At 44.5% G+C, this 20,116-nt stretch overlaps 1 protein-coding gene across 2 annotated transcripts in view; it reads left to right on the top strand.

The window, feature by feature from the left end:
* FRMD1 (FERM domain containing 1) overlaps window positions 1–20,116 on the top strand; it is a 42,465-nt gene that overhangs the window by 8,752 nt on the left and 13,597 nt on the right. For both annotated transcript variants that reach the window (XM_031048527.2, XM_005148606.3), the window contains exons 2-6: window positions 1,033–1,196; window positions 6,884–6,974; window positions 15,973–16,052; window positions 18,067–18,143; window positions 19,770–19,956. In XM_031048527.2, the coding sequence (XP_030904387.2) occupies window positions 1,101–1,196; window positions 6,884–6,974; window positions 15,973–16,052; window positions 18,067–18,143; window positions 19,770–19,956 (531 nt within the window). In that variant the 5' untranslated portion in view covers window positions 1,033–1,100. The remainder of the gene's footprint in view (window positions 1–1,032; window positions 1,197–6,883; window positions 6,975–15,972; window positions 16,053–18,066; window positions 18,144–19,769; window positions 19,957–20,116) is intronic.

Here is a 20,116-nt window from a genome sequence, read left to right as displayed (position 1 = left end):
CAATCAGGGCGGATTTGCAGCAGCCAGCAGCACCTGGTGATGAGTAGTTGTTGCTGGTGGAAGGGAGTCATGCCAGGGTGACTTTGGGGCAGCCAGGGTCTGACTTGCATTACATCTTGCACAGGGATGATGTGGACCCCATAACTGGTTGGTATCTTGCTGGTTCAGCTGTCTGCTGGTGCTTATCCCTGACTTACCTTCAAGGAGCCTAGCCCCTTCATGATAGATTCATCAGGGCCTGGAGGATTCTTCCTTGCCCTGGCGAGTATCAGAGCAGAGAGGGCTGTAAAATGTCACAAGTTACTGATTGAACTGTGTCTAGCCTAGCTATAACATGAAGATGATGTTGTCTACTGTGCTTCTGGGTGTGAGCTGAATTTCTGTCTCTTATTTCTGTTATCATAAGCTCCAAAGAGGCCTGGGTAACTTGGGATCAACCTTAGGAAGGAGGCTGGCAGTGCTCATCTCACAAAAAGTATGATACAGCAGCTCATCCTTGTGAGTTGATGCATTTCCACCTCCTCCTTTGAATTGAGGTATAGAGGATTTGGGGGAGCGGTTTCCTAAGGACTAGGGGTGAGGTCAGGGAGAAAGCAGCTTAGATGAAGTCTTGTGCACTGACACATGCCTGCTGGATGGCTCATTGAAATATCTGCTTTGGGTGAGAGTGAGGTACTTGGTTGAAGGACAGGCACTCATCCCTCTCTTGTGGGCATTTCTGGGAGCAGCCCATGGTGTCATCTCCCTCATCACTTAGTATGTCTCAAAACCTTGAGTCTGGTTGTTATTTTAGGGAGACCTCATCACTTTATGGCACTCTCTTAGGACTCACAAACTATTTAAAAGTTGATTCTTCCCAGTTTGTGCTGTGATGCTGGTGGAAACATTGACAATGGCACTGTAAAACGTGTGTGGTTTGTTTTATTGTTCTGTTTTAAACCTCAAGGAGGAAAACCTCCCATTAAATGCATGCCATGGGCTGCTCCCAATGCTGGCTGGAGCATGGTACTGATGCTCTCACCTTCTCTACAGGTGCGTGGGATGAAGTGAGCCTGACGCCTGCCCAGAGAAGAGATCCTGTCCCCACAGAGCTGCCCGCCATGAGCCGGGTGCTGCTGGCAGGCAGGATGCAGCCGGAGAGCCGCAGCGTCTGTGTGTTCCTGCCCACCCGCGAGCAGCTCAGCCTCGTCGTTGGGGTGAGTGGCTGGAGGGAGGACGGGAGGTCTCTGCTTTAGGGCTGTGGCTCAGTTTTGTTAGCTCCCATTGTTCTCCCAAGAGCCTGGTGTGGGTCTGCTGACCGAAAGGCTATTAGCCAGCTTAGGGTAATTGGTGCTCCATTTTCTATTGGGCAGCTTCAACTCATTTGCAGAGTTCCTTCAAAGTCTCTGTGGTGGTTTTGGACAGGCGGTCCCTCCTGCTCTTTTTTTATTCTCTCTGAGTGTTTTTGTCACTGCTGATAATCTAGCAATTTTTAAAGGCTGAGCCTGAAATGCCTTGATGACTTGGCAGCTGTACCCAACACATGACCATTTGCTCTGACTTTTAGCTATTTCTGGTTTTGATAGTCTGCAGATCTCTTCAGAGTCTTAAGGCAAACAGCCACTGCGGGTGGGGTTTTCTCCATTCTTTGAGTATGTGTACACACAAAAACTAGAGGTAAGTCACTTCATTCTCTTTTGATCCCCACTTCAAATGCCCAAGAGTGTGTGCATGAGTGACAGCAGAGCCAGGTCAGCTGGCAGCCCAGCGTGGCACAGTGTCCACCAGGGCTCGGTGCCTCTTTGTGCAACGCCGGCTGCTCCTTGAACTTGTGAGAAACTGAGCTGACAGAGGCACTTCACATTCAGAAGACAAGCCAGCCTCAGAGATAAGCACTCTCTTGTGTGTACATGCACTCATGTGTGGGCTGGGAAGCTTTTGCTTTGTTTTGGGTGGGTTCTTTCCCCCCTCTGGGATGGGGAGGGGGAGAAGACAGTTGAGGTGAACTGTTATTTTAAGCACTTGATTTGAGATGGTGGCTTTTGAAACTATGCATGGTAATCTTCAAAATCCATGTAGGAATTTTCCTACCTGCTGTGCCTGTGTGGCATCATTAACTGAAACAGCCACCAGGGCTGGATGGAACAGGGCTTTAACAGCAAAATCTGGGGCACTCTGCTTCTAGGTTACCCGTTCAAACCCAGCCCAGCTACTGCCCCAGAGGGGTTTTGCAATCTGATGGCTTTTGTGCAAGCCTCAGAATGACAGTTTAATTAAGTTCTTGGTGGCAGGTGCATAGGCCTGAGAATGGTCTGTTGCAGCTGACCCTAAATCTCACCTTCTTATGGCTCTTATCAGGGAGAATGAAGATCTGAGGTAACGGAGGCCACCCTGCTGTGGGAAAGGTGCAGGTTGGTGTGCAGCAGGGCAGTGTACCAACAGAGCTGGTGCTGTCACTACTCCTTGCTAGGCACATGGCTGTTCCTCCACTGCTGGGTCACACTCCACCATATTAAGTTCAGGCAGTGTTTAGACCATACAGTAAATCCTGGACACCTGCAGTTTATCCTGAAATCATAAAATCATTTAGGTTGGAAAAGACCCTTTAGATTGAGTCCAGCCATAAACCAAGCACTTCCAAGTCCACCACTAAACTATGTCCCTAAGTGCCACATGTACATGCTTTCAAAATACCTCCAGGGTATTTAATAAGCATAAGAAATGAACCTTTGCACTGGGTGCTGGCAGAGACAGAAGGAAGGTGCTATGTCCTGCCTGCTGCCCCTCCAAAGAGTTGGGGTGCCTTGAGCATCGCTGCCTTTTCCCACAGGGGTGTCCCTGTCACAGCACTCTCAGCAGCCTTTTTTTTTGTGGTTCTGAGCAAACCTGATCTCAGGTTGAAGATATCCCTGTTCATCACAGGTGGGTTGAACTGTATGACCTTTAAATGTACCTTTTAACCCAAACTATTCTATGATTCTGAAGATGTTTCCCTTCCTTGCTTCTGCTGCTTCTTGCTTTGGTGGCTGGAAAACTGGAGAAAGTATGTATGTGGAGATGCTTTTGTGTGAAACGGACTAGCTGCCTGGGCCAAAACATGGGACCTTAATGTGCAGTTGTGTCCTAATTGCATAGATGGTGAAACATGACCTGTTAAAGCTGGGCAAGTCACCAAGACCAGCTTTTTATTTGGCTTCTGTCTTTACCACAACACCCCTTCAAAACAGCAACAAAATAAGGTTTCACAGCTGGAGATCTATACATATTTTTAAAAGGAACATCAAGGCAAGTTTGTAGTGGTGTTGAACCCAAATTCAATTAGTACAACTGCAGATGATACTTTGTGCATTTATTAGGATAATAATGCCACTACTTATGATTTTCAAAGCCATTTAACCTCTTCAGTTTGGAATGCAAATACTAAACAAGCCTGGAGCTCACTGAGGTAGGTAGAAATGGTTATCCTTGCAGCAGAATAAACCATAGATCCTTCCCATGATAAGCAGTGTTTATGCAGGTAATTCCTTTCTCCTCCCTCCCATATAAATTCCACCCTTCCAGATAAGAGTTTACCTATATGTGTTTTATGTGGTCACATGTAGATTGAATTCTGCTCTTTAAAATGGATTTGGTTTATGTGGTTCACTGATAGTGCTGTTGAAGAGGGAACAGCAGGAGGCATTTTAAAGTCTCTTCCATCATACTTGGGTATCTCTTAATTAACTTTGGTGTCCACCTTTCTGCATGTATAGGTGAATATGAGGGGATAGTGAGGAGGAAAGTTATCTTTCCAGTACCAACTGTGAGCATGAGGAGAAGCAAAGCAGTGAGGAGAACTAGTGGGAGCTGCAGCTCCACCAGCTGCCCTGAAGACAGTGAGGCAAAGGGGGAGAATGGATCTCTGAGCACAGAGCAAAGTCCTCTGCCTTGCTCCAGGTAGCCCCAGCTGGGAGGTGGGAGTATGAGGACCAGAGAGCTTAAGTGGACTTTGAGTGAGAATGGGGTAACTAGAAATTGTATTGCTTGTACCAGAGATCTTGGAGTGGTATCCAGTTTGTTCAGTTTTGTTTGTCTGCCAGCATTGTGGCTCATCTCCCTGGTGGTGTTGAACCTGTTGATCAGCTAGGTTTCTAAAACTTTTCTGGGCTGGTAGCAGCTGAATAAAGGAAAGACCCCTGTGCTAGGGAAGGTCTGGCTGCCAAGGAGGGTAGCAGGGCAGGCAGCCACCCTACCTGTGTTTAGGTCTCAGAAGAAGCCACAGCAGATGTTGCTTCTTGCCTAGAATCTGCAGAAGGGGTGGGAGCATGAGCAGGAATTTCTGCAGGGAGGAAGTCCTGTGAGGAGATTCTGTGTGTTGGTGAATGGCAAGCTTAGGTCTCCAGTCTTTCAGTTTTTCTGTGAGCAGGAGAGGTGATGTTTTAAAGCATATAGATTGAGTTAAAATAGAGATGGGTAACCAATACATGTGAATATTTGCACACAGCATGACCCTGGAGTAGCAGTTACCTTCTGTAAACTTGCACTCAACTTCAGTTTGGACTAAATTCCATGTGTAAAGAAGCCCTGAGTCTGACGTGGGGCAAAGCTGAGGATCAGTGGAAGGAATGATTCATGGCGTGTCTGGGATGGAGCTTGGCACAGGAACCATATGGAAAGGGAGGAAAGGCCAAAGAGAAGTGCACAGATTAAAAATGCAAAGGGAAATGTTGGTTGTTTTGAGCAGAGGGGAAGGCAGGAGGAGGGAACAGCCATTGCAAGTGTCCCTGGTATTGCATAGCCTTGAAGGCTGGGAGTAAAACTTGATACAAAAGGGAAGTGCCAAAAGAGAAATGGACAAAGTGGTAGTTCACATACCTGCTGTGCAAGAAATATGATTAAGTTGGTACTTCAGAGTGTCACAAAACACTGAAGTGCTCAGTTCCCTGGAACTAAGTGTCTTAAAGCAGGTTTTTCTTCCCTTAGGTGTGAAAGTGTGCCACTTGCAAAATTCATCTAATTTCAGCTTTTCCATAAAGTCCTGTGCTTCCAGTAACTCATGTCACCATTCTGGCTAGGGGCAGGTCACCTCTTCCTTAGTGAGTCCTTCCCAGGTAGGAGAACATGCTTAGAGCTTCCTTCAGAAAGGAGGTCAATCTCTGCCTAACTTTCCCTTCCAACTGTGTATTCCTGGCAGCTGAGTAAATACTGCATTTAGTTGGGAGACTGTAAAGGTGCAGTCTCACACAGAGACCCATATTAAGACCTGGTGGTGGTTTTGGGTCTTACCAGAATTGCGCCTCACCTCCTTTCTTCCCAGAGCACATACATGCACATGCGTGTAAGTATGGGTGTAACACAGCTCCCAATAAAACAGTGGTGAGTGTTTGGCTAGTGATGCTTGGCAAGTAGAAGAAAACAAGTAATTAAATGACCTCCTGTTCCCATTGTCCATGTCTAGTGACATGGTACATCCTGGGGCAGGGAGGGGAGCGCAGCCAGTTTCTGGGGAGTGTGACACTAAAAAGGCTTGAAGAATTGCAGTGGCAATTAGTTGTTGGTGGTGATTAGTTTGTGGGAGAGTTCAGCAGTTGGCTTCTGCCCAGTTATCTTTGCTGCTGTGAAGGTAGTGCTGCACTGTGTCCCCCCCGGGGAAGGCTGCTTCCGCTGCTGCGAATTGCATCACCCAGCAGCAGTGCAGTGAAATTCAGAGCTTCTGGCCCATTTTGTGTCTGCAGCTGGCAGCACCCTGTGCTGAGCTTGTCTGTGTCAGCATTGTACTGTTTTCCCCATCCGATCTTGCTCCTTCCACCAATGCCTCTGAGGATTTTTGATTGTGCCTGTGGTTATCTGTCTGTGCTTCTGGAGTGGTGCAATGGGGCAGGAGAAAATGAGGCTGTAGGTGGGGAACATTTAGTGGAAGAATCTTGTGATCATAGTACACATCCAGGTCTGCATATGCAGGTAACCAGCATCATGCTCTTACTGGGGAGCCTGTGCTCTGAGCCACCCTGCTAGAAAAGTGCATTCAGTATCTGTGCCACAGTGGTATGATGCTGTCTTCCCCTTGTGCCATGCTTGCAAATGCTCCCCAGCCTTTGGTCCCATGCAGGAGGGTATGCTGGCAGCTCTGCTTTTCCCAGTGCTTCCTCAGAGCATGCACAGTGATACGGAAAGCAAAGGTACTAGAAGGCCTCTGTGTCTCATGGAAATAGGAAAGAGCTTATAGGCCCTTAGTGGCAGCTTCAGAAGATGAAGATGTTAATTGCTGTGTGACCAGGAGTCAGCAGGGGACAGAACAAGCTTTTCTGTGGGGGTACCAAGCAACCTCATCTCTAACCCGTGACCTATTTCTGCTCTCAAACCATACAGTTATGAGTTTGGTTTTGTACTTTTGTTTTTAGTTCTCCTGAATAAAAGCTTTTTGGTTTTGTTGTTCGCTCTTAACCTCTCTTTCTTAAAAGAAAAATTCTGCAAGAAAGTCCTATTTTCATTTTTGTAATTACAAGTACATTTTTTGTAAGAGTACCCATAAATAGCCTGGTCAGTACTGAATAAAACTAGGGCTCCAGCAGCGCTCCAAATTCTTACGCAGAGATGTTGATAGATAGGAAACCTTTTAAATTAATCTTACTGAGCTGAGCAGCACTGCACTGTGAAGGAAGGAGAATGACACATTGATTATTATTCTGTGATAACAGCAGTAATACTGAAAACAAACCTTGCTCTGTTTTGGGTGGGTTTTATGGTTGTTTTGGGAGAACTTAGGGGGTTTATTTGGGAGAACTTAGGGGGTTTATTTGGCTGCTTCAGGGTTGGGTTTTTTTTTTTGCTATGGTACCTCAAAATATACTGGCCAATGTAAAGTAGAATTGCTCCATCCAGGTGTGTGAGCCATCTGTAATGTTGGATTGGTTGTTTCTTTCAGGTCAAAGCCACTGGACAGGAGCTCTTTCAGCAAGTTTGTGATTTAGTGAAGATTAAAGAGCCTCACTTCTTTGGCCTCAGCATTGTTAAAAGTAAGCAAACTCAATACACGGAGCAAATGACTTGGCAAACGTCCACAGACCCGTTTGTGTATTTACAGTGTGTGCATATATACACAGCAGCCGTGCCTGCAGGGAACTTGATTGTAGTAAGGTCACAAAGTATGTAGATTATGCATGGGCTTCTCAAGCTCTTTTGATCTTTGGTATGTGGGCAGACAAATTGGGAGAAGGGGGGGCTTTTGTTCTCCACCTTTGTTCTTACATTCCACCTCTTCATGGGGTTTTCTTTCCTGTAGCCAAGTTGCTAGCCAACATGTTTGTCGCTGAATTCAAAACTGTCCATAGTTGAACAAGAGGTGAATTTTAAAAGGACTTTGGGGCTGAAAGTGTTACTTCTGAAGTCACAGGAAAAGAATGTGGCAGCAGGGGGAGGAAACTCAAATGGTTTTGGGGGGACTGAGTGTATGTGTGGGGGACACAGTGTTTTGACATGTTACATGGGAAATACAAAACTTCTTAGTCTGTGAGTTGAAGTCCAGTCTCCTTGGTCCTGTGGCTCAGTATTGACCAGGTAATAGTGTAAGGTGATGCCTTAAAGGAGCAAACTGATACGAGATATTGCATTTCTAGGATGGTGTGTGCATTGGCACCTCGTCTGCCCCCAACTCTTAGTAATTAGAAATGGATCTGTTGTCCTCCTTATCCTGCCTCCCTATGTTTCCAAAAGCATGGAAAGGACTTCCCTCCAGAAGTTTTCTCAAGTGTGTTATTTACTACTACAACTCTAGATATTGTTACATTGAAATGAGAGTAGTCTTTTATGAGTCCTTCCAAATAAGGTTTCTTTTGCCTTCTAATGATTACATGGGATAAAATAGTTCTCTTTAAGTTTACTTGTCTCATTTCCTCTCTGTTTTTGTTCTCCAATAACTTTTTCACATTTTTGAGTATACCCTTCAAACTAAAACAGGCATAATCTCTTTATCTCCATAAGGTGTGTAGAGTCTCCAAGAAATTCTGTAAGTGTAACTACGTAACTACTACTACAACAGTAGCTAAGAACTATATCGCCGTGTTTAAACCAGCACAGGTTTGGGTTTTCTTTAAGGTGAGAAAGACCTGAATGCTCATAACTCTTTTCACAAACCAGCTGTGTTCCTGTGAGCCACCCCTCCTCACTGCCTTTTTTAACACCAGTTTTCAGCTATTACACTTGCAGAACATCTTGAGTGAAACTGGAGCTCCTGACCTCCCATGTAAAACAGGGCAATTTCATTACCATTTTCTTTGAATTAGGTGCTCTTCTCCTGTTCTCCTCATGTTTCTTTTGCTTTTTCCTCCCTTACCATCTTCCTTTTTTTGTATTTTCTGTACCCTGTTTATAACTTCTCCCACCTTTTGCACGGGGCAGTTTCCTTTACCATGTCAAGCACAAGGACTCAGGCCCCAAAATACCCTATTGTGGCAAATGCCTTTCAGCCTGTTGGAAATGCAGTATAATTACCCAACCCAAAGAGCACAATAAAGCCGTGCTGACTAGACCTTAAAGAATATTACCCATGGCTTTAAACATAAACAGTCTTCTTGCTTCACAAAAGTGTTCTTCCTTTTTTAGAGCAGCTAATTCTTTGCACAGCTCTCAGAAAAACATCAAGGAAAAGAGTTGCAGGAGCCCAGTAGCCTGAATGAACCTTTTTGGTTTGTTCTCTTTTCTTTACAACTCCTCATTTCTCCTTGCTGTAGCTCAGTTTGTAAAGCTGCTTAATTGAAAGCTCCTCGTGCTCGCCCTGGCTCCTCCTGACAGCCATCTCCCTCCACCACCCAGGCAAGTGTCAGGATTTTGGACAGAGGAAGATATTTATTGTTGTTTGTGCCTCTGTTTAAGAAACTGTTGGGGCTGGCCAACAGGAAAGTGTCAGCAGTGAGTTTCTCAGCCTGAAAGGCTTTAGCCCCAAGGAAGGCTGCATCCCACTCTTGAGAGAGGGAGCAAACCTGGTCTGTTTGTTGTTGCTTCCTGTGGTCCGTACTGTAAAAATCCAGTAAGCTGCTGACTGGAGTCTTGTGGAGTAGGTTTTGAGTGTCGTCTTCATTTTGTTCTTAAAATAGTTTCATGTTTACTACTGTAGAGCTGTAGAAAAGGAAATAATTTGTTTTCTGTTCCCGAACTTGAATTTCCCCCCTCCACTTTGTTTTGGCCAGCAGGCTGGTGATCACCCTTGCTGCCAGTGGTAAGCGGTCTTCCTTCTGTTGCAAATGCAGCACTCTCCATCTCTGGCATTGGGAAGTAACCTTTCAGGACCTGCTTCTCAGGGTTTTTCCATTTCATGGCAGGCTGTCCTGTCAAGAAAGGGAAGCAATCCAGTCAGGTTGTGGGGAGGCCTGAGTAAGTTTTGCATTGCCCAGGGTTGTCTTGTGGGTACTTATGTCAACTGCATTGGCCAGGCAGCAAGTTGGTGTGCGTCCTGCAGAGGCTGTGAAGGGAAGGCATGGTGTTGGTCTATGAGGCAGGGGGAGGTTACATCTCCAAGAATTGGAGAGGAAGCATGTGTGTTTCAGACCAAAGTATTCCTCTTCTGCACCATGCTTTCACCTCTGTGCTGCAGCTCTAAGATGTCATTTTCAAAGAAACAACTGTCCTGTTTTAATAAGGGTAGATTTCCCAGTTTCTTAACATGCATTAGTTTTTGGCAGTCTGATGCTGCCACATGCAAAACAAGGTATTTTAATCCACCTATATCCATTACCTTGCTGCTAATTTGTCAGCAAAGCCTGTCAGCAGTGGCAAGAGAATGAAAATTAAAGGATTTCTGCAGAACTGTAACCAATCACACTGGGTGGATTATCTGGATTAGGAGCCCATTTGACCTGCAGATACTGTACAGATACGCTAATGCTCAGTTGGTTTCATAGTAAGCATGACGGGGGGGGGGGGGGGGGGGGGAGGAGTGTGGGGGGGAGGAAGAGGTTGGGGTCCTTAATCATAAACAGAAGTTTAACCCCTAAGTGCTGCAAAAATGAAAACAACACCATACAAACCGGGAACCATGAACGCTGTGAGATACAAGCTGTATGTTATGGAGCCTGTCTTCCACATTTGTTGTCCAAATTTGTTGTCTTCACTTCTGACTGTTACAGACACTGAGGGCAAGCTTCAGGATTTAAGTTAACAGTAATGGCAGCAGGACAGAGTTTTTCACCTTTTCTGCTCTTGAGCAGACCACTCCAACCAACTGTATTTGGAGGAAAGAAAGCTTGCATCTATAAGAAGCTGATCGCTTAGAAAATTGAGGTCAGGAGTATATATTAATGTAATGGGAGGCCTCACCACCACAAAGCCTGGGACATGCTACTCCTCTAGTTTTGACACAGATCATCAAGCAGGCTTTACCTTGTGTGCTACTTCTTGCAGTGCATCCATTCCTGTAGTTTGCTTACTGAAAGACCCTGCAAACCTGCCAGCTTCAAGCTGGCTCCATAAGCTTCAGCAGATGGGTCTTATATTGCAGCTCTTCCTGCAGGGTCAATCTTATCTAGTAGCTTACAGGAGGTTTCCCCCTCGTTATCAGAAAGCATATGCAGTGACACAATTCAGTCTTCTAAACCAAAACTGACTGTCAGCAGACAAAGAACAGCCAGGTCTTCTTTGTTGTTATAACCCTGATCCCTCCGATCCTGAATCTTGGGCTTCTCCTTTCAAGAGCAAACCTTGCTTGACTCAAGCAGATGGAAGCCTTTGACTGGGAGGGAGCAAGCCTGCAGCTCTTACACCCTGCCGCTGTCTCTGTGTCCTCTTATCAGTTTGTCAGGCTGGCTTTCTAACAAAATAAAATCCCTTTGCTTCAGCTCCCCTGCCTCAAGGATCATCCTCCAGTTATTACAGCTATTCTGTTCACCTTGCCAGACCCATGCCTCCCAGCACGTGCTTAGCAAGGGACTTGGTGTTTAACTGTGCCATTCCATCTCTGGTTAACTCCTCTGCATCTGTGTATCCTCCAGTACTGAAGTTCATGGATGGAATATGCTAATAGGTTATCTTTATATTATTATTACAACAAAAGTTCTCGTAAGAGACAACAGAATTTCTCCAAAATACATTCTGACTTCTACATCTTACTCCTTTTCCCTCTACCCCTTCTGCCTCTTCTCCCTTAAATCTGCTTGGATAGTTTCATCTCTCTTACGAATTTCTTCTGCATTCTAACATAAGATACAGCTCTATTATAATGACTTTGACAGTTCAAATGACTTAAATGTAAGAAAAACGTGCAGAAATGTGCCACCTAGAGGGAACTGCAGGGATTCAGGTGTTCAAAAAGTACGTAATACTCCTTGGATGGGTTTTTTGTCTGACCAAGTGCTCTCCTGTCTGAGAATTGCAAGGGGTTTGTTTGCTCCTGGATGAGCAGTGCTGGAAATAGTTCTGCAGCTCTGCTTCTGCAGAAGAATCCCCTGTGACACTGCCAAAAGTCTGAAGATCTGTGCCTGGGCATGCCTTGTTGCTAACTGTAAGATGCCAACATAAAATTCCTGCAGTACCAATCTGTCATCAGGAATGATTGAACCTTTAGCTTGGTCTTCAGACCTCAACAGTTACTAACAGCCACACAGCCTTGGGCTTCTTGATATTGCTTCCTTTCATTCTTTCCTCCATATATATTCTGCCCATCCCAGGTAAATCAATCTCAGTCAAGGCCTCCCTTGCTTTACTCCCTAGTCTCTGTTGTGTTTCTTTCCTTCTTCCCTTGGTGTACGTGTACTTTCCAGCTGAAACTAAACACACAAGCCTGACTGATGACCTGAGCCAAGTTCTTCTAGATCCCTTAGTAAACTAATAAGCTAGGTACTGAAAAATGGACAAGGTTTCTCTCTGTTGGCTTGAAAGGTAACACCAGGAGCATGAAGATACTATGCAGAGGTGGCAATGTTCCCAGGCCACCAGCACTTGGAAACTTGGGGAGCTCCACATGCATGTGTGTATTCACCTCTTCTTCAATACAAACAAAAAAATCCATGCTGGTATGTGGAGAAGCTAAACTGGTTATGTGAGGTCTACAGCGTGTGTTGTGAGAAGTTAAGTGCTATAGCCAAGTGCTGGGTTTTCTCCCCTTTAAGTCAGAAAATGCTTGCTCTGTGAAGTTTGGCTTTGCACTAATTCATATTTTATTTGAATCTTCATCTTCTGGACTGTCTAAATAGTTACACTAAAGTATACTTGGCTCAACCAAAGGAGTTAAAGGGATGTTCTTGGCTGCCAGTGGGGCCTGAGCTTTGCCTCTCGGCTGGACAGGACTTAGCCCTCTAGAATTTCTCAGTGCTCCTAGCCCAAAATGGGCTCATTCCTTCACCATTCCTTACTTTCTCTGCAGGGAAACTTACCTTTTATTAAAAAAAATTAATGGGGAGGCACTGGTTAATGCAAAATATTGTTTTTTAGAGTTAACAATGATTCAGAATTTATTTGACCTTGTATTACAGCCATAATTTTCTATTCCCATTTTCCCTGCAGTGTAAATAATTCCTATTGTAAAATCCACATCACTCCCTGGAACTGTGTCACTTTTTTCTGACTGGAGACCTGGCCCATTATTTTTCCGCAACAATGCTTGTCCTATATTTGCTTAAATATGTAAATGTACTGAGCTAGTTTTGCTGGAGCACTTGAATGTTTGCGTTTCTGGTGAGTGCTTCATTTGAAGTGAGATTTTTTTTTACAGCATAAACTTTGCATTTCATTTGAGGGCTTTTAAAAACTCTTAAAAGTAAATTATGTTACTGGAAGCTGGCTGGGTATCCAGATGCAGTGCAATGTATGGGTGTGTTGTGCCAGGTCTGGTATCTGTACACACATACATGAGGGAACCTTTTAGGAGAAGGTGATTTTTTTAAGCTCACTGACAGTGCTGAGATTCATGAATGCAGTGTCAGTAGCTGCAGGTGGACGTGTGCATATTTGCATGCAACTTGTAAGCCAGCTTCTTAGTACCTTTCAGTTGTCCTTCAGCTGAGGCCTGTGAAGCAATGACAGTTTGTACCTGCTGAGTATCCAGTACTGATTTTATCCGCAGATCAGACATGTTCTTCCCTGGACAGGCAGCCATCTGTGCATTTCTATACAGTCTTTTACAGCACGGCTCTGAAATGCTGCAATTTGGTGCCCTTATGTCTGTTAGAGATGCTGTTTTCAAGTCGCAGACAGTTTTGGTGTCTGGCAAAAGATAGTAAAGTTTCACTGCTAATCCAGTTTAAGGGAGAAAAGAAAAACCACAGCCCACCTAAGGCTGGGGAGGGAAATACCTCTTTGTTTTTGTAGATGGAGGCTTACACTGCAGGTTGACATTCCAGCAATATTAACTTCATTAAGGCAGGAATGCAGTGCTGCATTCTTGCACGGGAGGGAGGAAGGGTGGGGAGGATGCTGGGCTGGGAAGGAGCAGGACCCCCAGAGAGAGCTGATACATCACAGTGTCCTCCTCCTTCATCTTGGCTTATTCTTGGGGTTTATGTGCACCTCTCAGTAGGCATGATAGTGACCTGGAGTCCTCAGGCTTGGCATGTGGGTCCTGCTAGGGGCCACATGTAACCTGATTAACATGATGGAGATAAATAGGGGCTGTGGGTAACAAATGGCTTTACTATGGTGTAACTGCTCTGTCATCCTTTTCCCCTTTCCATTCCAGTATCCTTGTGTGATGGGATGCCTCAGGGTATATCAGTGCAGTTTCTGTTGCCATCTTTCCCTTGTTGTGTATATATGTATCTGTCATTTCCTGAACAGGAAGGGAAAACTGACCCCTCGGCTTGTACAGCCACATGGGTACCCTACCCTCTTTACAAGGTGGCAGCTAAAAGCTGATGCTGTCAGAACAAGTACAGGCTTTACAAAACAGTCCTGTGCCAGGAGCAGCAGCCTCAGTCCCACTGCAGGAGCCTGTCATGCACAAGTACCCCTGCCCTGGGACTGCTAAAGGCCAGGCAGGGACTGGGTGCTGTGCTCTTGTTATCCCACTCCTCTTGCTTGCTGTACTTCCTAAATGAGACTTTACTTACTTTTTAAGAAGAAGCTTTACAATGAGACACTTATCAGCTTGACAGCTGACAAGGGATAGAGACAAGTCCAAGAGATACACCAAACCCATCTTTGTCACTGACTGGGGCTTCTATCAGCCTTCTTAAGGCAGTGTTATCTGATCCAAATGGATTTAGAGAATCACGGGCTGGGGCCAGCATAGGCCCCCAGCTGCCCAGTCTTACAGGCATAAGTGAAAAGGTAGGTACAAGATGCAGTCTCTGTGGTGCTAAAACCTTCCTCTCCTTGTCAAAATAGCAAAGCAACTTCTTCATCACCTTGTGTGCTCAGCACTTAGATTCCCACCACTAAAATTTTCAGGATTTCTGTACAGTTTCAACACTCCTTTTAAATACTGTTGTGTGTATATGTATGTAACATGTCAAGCAATGTGGTAAGCAAGTGTAATTATATTAAAACTACAGCTGCAGTCAGTACAATGCAAGGAAGACCATAGAGATGGAAAAGGGACTTTTGGGGGATTGTTCTGTTTATTTTTGTCCAGTGTTACTGGTATTTTATGTAAGGCTTCCTGTTAGTGTGGTGTATGGACCAATGTGGTTTCTTTCACTTGAGATGGGAACTGAAGGAGGAGGCAATAGGGGGTTGTTTTGCTTGCTTGTTTTTTAAAAGCTTGCAAAAGAAGTATTTGCTGTATCTGCCCCTGTAAGGAACTGGAATGCTCTGGCAGGATGGCTGTGATGTAGCTCAGAGCTCCCTTGAATACCTGCTGTAACTGGAACCATAGCCTCTACCAAATTTTCATCTGCTGTACAGAGAAAAGTGCAGGCTCTCATTTGGCTTTAATCTCCACTAAATGGATTTTACCTCTGTCCTCCTCCTCTTTTTTTTTTTTTGATATCAGAAAACAAGATGTGAAGTTGGAAGCCTGGGCTGGTCATCAGGGGCAGAAGGTTGTTTTGTGAAGGGTTCTTTTTTTTCTCCTTTGGTTTTCCTGGGTTCCCCCCCCTTTTTCCTGCTCTTTTCATGTCTAAGGAACAAGCCCTTCAACTTTGTACTTATGTCACCTGTCAAAGCACTTTGTTGGGCATGACCAAAGAGGAGGGGGACTGGTCAAGTGAATGCTCAGCTGGCATTGCTGCTGAAGCCTGGAACACCCATCAGATTTTACTACTATTATTATTATTTATTTATTATTAAAAATTATTATTAAAGAGACTTGTGCAGACTGGAAAAAATCTTTTACTGTCAGACTTATTTTGGATTTGATAATTGGTAAGCTATGAAACAAAGCATTGGCTTTGAAAGCAGCACAAAGCTCTTTGAAGGCGATGTGCTGTTCAGGCTGTCTCTTGTTCACCCTTACCTGGGTGGAGAGCAAGTCCTGGTCTTGTGAGAAGCCAGGTTTCCCTTTGTTTTATTCACCTCTTTGTTCTACGAAAGAAGTGAGCAGGAGATGCCAGACCTTCTGAGGTGGACATTTGGGTTTGGTTATTGCCCTCCTCATCATTTTGGAGGACCCAGTTCATATGTAGAGGATGAAACCTGTCAAATACCTAACTCTCCACTTGCTTATGCCATGTTGGGCTGTGACAGTACACGATGGCAGAGTGTAAGTTTGGGTAGGGATTACTTGGTAAATAATAGTAATAGAAATCTGAATCTGCTAAACTGACAGTACAATTAGCTTGGTAAGGTGATGCTTCCCTCTGTAAGTGGCTTCTTCCTTATGAAGCAGGAATTCTGCATTTCTGGTGAGGGTGTTTGAGAAACTTCAGATCTCTGAAACTGAGGTATAGCTGACCTTCCTTCCATGCTGTCTGAGGCAGCACACATACCGAAGAGACTTGGTGCCCTCTCTTTTCCCTGCCTTGTCTATTCCCTGGTCAGCTTTGTTCCAAAGTCCATTGCTTGAAAACAACTTGTATAGTCATCTAAGTACTTAATGAATAAGAACTAGAAATTCTTTAACACTGAATTCCTTTTCCTCTTGTCTTTCAGATAATGAATATGTTTTTATAGACCTGGAACAGAAGCTTAGCAAATACTTCTCAAAAGAATGGAAGAAAGAGACCACGAAAGTAAGACAAATGTTTGGTTTTGCAGTCTACTGCTTCTGTATTGGACTAGACAGTGAAATTAAAGCTCTTAAGCTAAGGTGCATAGAGCATATCTTGAAGATGATCTGCAGAATGCTTTTTGGTAGCAAGGTGCAATGTTTTGTGCATGGCTATACAACTAAAAGAGCTAAACCAGCCCCTTACACAACTGTATCTGAGCAATAGTAGCTGCATGGTTGCTGTTTAGCTGCTACAAGAGTAGAGATGGTCACTTGGTCAGTATTCCTTTTGAACTTAGCCAAGCCCACAAAGAGTCTGGAGATCTCATTGTGCATAAGCAGAAGAGCCAAAATGACATTTTGTGACTTGAACCTGGTATGAGGAAGAGACTGGAGCTGTGACTCTTCCAGAGTACATGCAGGACAGTGCAGTGAGAAGAAGGATATTTTGTTTGAGAAGAGTTTTAATTCTTTAAAGCTAGCCAGGCCTGTCAAGTGAGAGAAAAGCTATGTGAAATAAAGACAAGCCTACGTAATTGTTTAGTGCTGGTCGTTCAGACATGATAGTGCCTGTTTGTGTGTCATTATTAGAGGAGCCACAGTCTAGAACACAGTGTAGTGTGCAATTACATTCAAATGTCTTAATTAGCTCATCCTTTTTCCACCTTCCTTAAGGGTTTTCACTTGCCACTTCTGCTGCTTAGAGAACTTTGCAGATGACTGTTGAGGTTTGGACATCTCTTATCCCACACTGCTTCTCCCAGATACATGAGGGTTACTCCAGAGATAGTTACCAGTTGTGCAGAGGGCTGACTGTCCAGCCAGTGAGGGTTTTCTGAGGCAAGTGTTTCAGGTCACCTCAGAATGGAGTATCCTTTGTGGTTGCTTTGAGGCTGGATTCTTGCAACATTTTTTAAGTGAGGACAAGTGTCAAACCTCTGGTGCAAGGTGAATTGTAAAAGGCTGGATAAGTTGCTGTTGGCAGTACTGAAATCTGAGAGGAGCTGGGCTGTTGGACTGGGTTAGCAGACAGGGGTTTAATTTCTATTAAGAGGTTTCAGGCAGAAAGCCCCATCCAGCTGATAATATAGGATGACTATGAAAAAGTTCCAGAAAAATAACATGTAAATATTTGATCAAGAAGTTGCTCTCTACATCAGATGTGCACAGCATGCCATATACCTTGTCCCAGTGAGATGGGTCTGACTAGCAAAACCTTGAAACTGGCTGTGGGAGCAAAGTTACCTGTATGAACACTAAAGAAGTGAGTGGCAAAGTAGGAAAGATGGGAGAATGAGCTAGTAACATAAGCTGTTCCTTTTTTTTCCTTCCTTCTTATATTTATTTTTATTTTTTCTCCTGTTTAAACTGGAGTTAAAACAACAGCAGAAATCTTGCTGGCTTTCTTCTAACAGACATCTTCAGTGTGAAGCAGACACCAATGTCTCCCTTTGGTCTGTGGCTGCAGGAAAGTGTGGATAACTAACCATTAGCCCTGTCAAACAGGCAAGGAGCTAATATCAGGCTGGTGCACCTGAGCCCGAGGCAGTAGATGCTGCATGCAGCAGCGCGTGTCTCTGTGCTGAGTGATGTGGTGTGGCACAAGGGTAGCTGATTCTTCCTAGGTGTGCCAGCGTGGCACGCTGCCCTGCTGCCTTGCCTGGTGCTCTAGGGAGGCTGTGTTCAATCTGCTGTGTTCAGCACTAATGTGCTGCCAGGTGCTGAGCTGGGTTACTCTGGGCCAGGCTGGGCATCCCCAGGCTACACTGGGACTCCTTTATGTTAGTTATTATTTCATTGCCCCCATCCAAAACCTTCTACCCTCCCTGGGATGTTTTGCCATTCAGCCTGTTTTATGGTGCCTCACTGTTGTGAGCCTGCAAGACAGTCGGATCCCCTCCTTAGCCAAGAGCTAAGAGCAGAAAATGAAAAGCAGTATGGAGAGAGGGTACTCAGGAGAAGAGAGAGTTACCTGATGGGTAACAGGAATTTTGGGTGCTGAACCTTACTTAATCTGTCTTCTATCTCTGCTCTAGGGAACAGAAAAATTCAGCCCTCCTTTTGTTGCATTCTTTAGAGTACAATACTATGTAGAAAATGGAAGAGTAATAAGGTAAGTTCCCCTCTATGGTAGTTACTGTGTTTTGAATTATTCACTGTTTTCTTAGGAGGCAAGTAAAATAACATTTGTTGAGCTCATCTCTGTGAGCTCTCAGAAATAAGCTCAAAAGATTTGCTTTATTTTTTATCTTTCACAGAGTTCCTCACTCAGCCATGAATATTTTACCCTTGAATCATACTTCTTATCCCTATGAAAATAGTGACTGCTTTTCCATCTGTGTTTAGAGAGCAGGTTGAATGACGACAGTATCAAAACACAGTTAATACTCTTCTGCTTGCGTCTTTTGGTTGTATGGAAAGCATCAGATGAATGTACCAAAAATATCTATCTATACTCCAGAGCACGTGCTAATAATTTTGAATGTGTTTTTTGTATGTGAGCAGTGCTCTGTGCAGTCTGTTCCTGGAAATGGACTTTTGTAAGCAGACAAAAGAAATTACTTCATAAGTTTTGCATTTGCAGTCTATTCACATGGAATATGGGCTGCACTCAAAACACCACCACCCTCACCCCTGGTACAGAACAAAGGATGAGGTAGTTAAAAATGAACAACTGACAGAGTTAATTTGCATCAGCACTTCTGGCATCGCTGTGACCCCGGGGCAATCCAAGAGCTGGGATCATTTGGGTGGATTAAAATCTTTACCAAATTTTTGGCATTTGTTCTCATCTTGAACAAAGCTTGGTGGTTTTTTTGGTTTTTCTCTCCATAGTCTTTCATTTTGGATACAAGGGAGTCTTTCTTATAGAGTCTATTTGGCTGTTAGGTGTGTTTTATTTAGTTTTGCTTATAGGTACAAAGGGAGATTGCATATCATTCTACCACTCCTGACATACATATCCTTTAGCATCATAAACAACTTTCTCTTGCACTAGTAATTTAATTAGAGAGGTTTGTGGAGCCATGCAGAGGTAGTTGAATGGCCCCTTCAGATTATACACACACACTTTTCCAACCAGACTGTAGTGTCCAGCACCTCATCTGTACATGCATGTCAACAGCCTGCTTCCCATGAGCTATTACAGCGGGGGCTGTGTGGGTTATCAATGCTATGGGATAGTTATGCCTTATCAGACTATCCCTGTTTAGCAGCTTGAGGAAGAAGACAAAAACAAGCCCAAGGCTCCTGTGTCTTTTGATCTTCCTTGCAAGGAATTGGCTGTTGAAAAGTGCCTTGTGCCTAAGGCAAGGTGAAATGAAAAAGCAGTGCTGGGTTTAGAGGCGAAAGGAGGACAGGTGTGCAAGAAACAGGGCTGGGATTCAAGGGGGTTGGCTCTCTTGATTGCTAAGGGCTTTCCAGAGAAACAGAGTGCTTGATGTAGTCAGTCTCTAAAACAGGTGTGATGTGATTTTCTTTCATCTACCCCTGCCCTAACTTCTTAGATCTCATGTTCGGCAAGATAGGAGCTACCATTTCCCATGTTTGTACAACACTCGGTGGGAGAACACCTTGATCTTGGCTTGGTGCCCCCTACGCACAGCTATATCAGGGTGGCATTGGCACACATCAGGGATGTCAAAGTTTAACCGCTCCTCTCCAAACCAGATATGTTTCAAGGGGCCTTGTCTGAGCCTGAACTTTCTGCTGCAAGTAAATCTACCTTTGTGTCTTGCAGTGATAAGGTGGCACGGCAGCTCTACTACTGCCATCTCAAAGAGCAAGTTCTGATGTCTCGGTGCAACCACAAAGAAGAAATCTACTTCTTGCTGGCAGCCTACAGCTTACAGGCAGACTTGGGCAACTTCAGAGAGAAGGTCCACACTGGCAAATATTTTGAACCTCAGGCTTATTTCCCACAATGGGTGAGTTTCAGGGCATCCTTCTGTCAACAGACCGTATGTGCAGCAGGAGCTATGTTAAGGTGGTACCTAACTGCAGCCACACAATATCCACAACTCCCACTGCAGTGATCAGGCATAGTGGTAAAGTGGCAACCTGAATTTCTGCAGAAGATGACATCTC

This window comes from Melopsittacus undulatus, chromosome 3 (genome assembly GCF_012275295.1).
Source record: "Melopsittacus undulatus isolate bMelUnd1 chromosome 3, bMelUnd1.mat.Z, whole genome shotgun sequence".
Lineage (NCBI taxonomy): Eukaryota > Metazoa > Chordata > Aves > Psittaciformes > Psittaculidae > Melopsittacus > Melopsittacus undulatus.
This window is presented reverse-complemented; position numbering and strand designations above follow the sequence as displayed.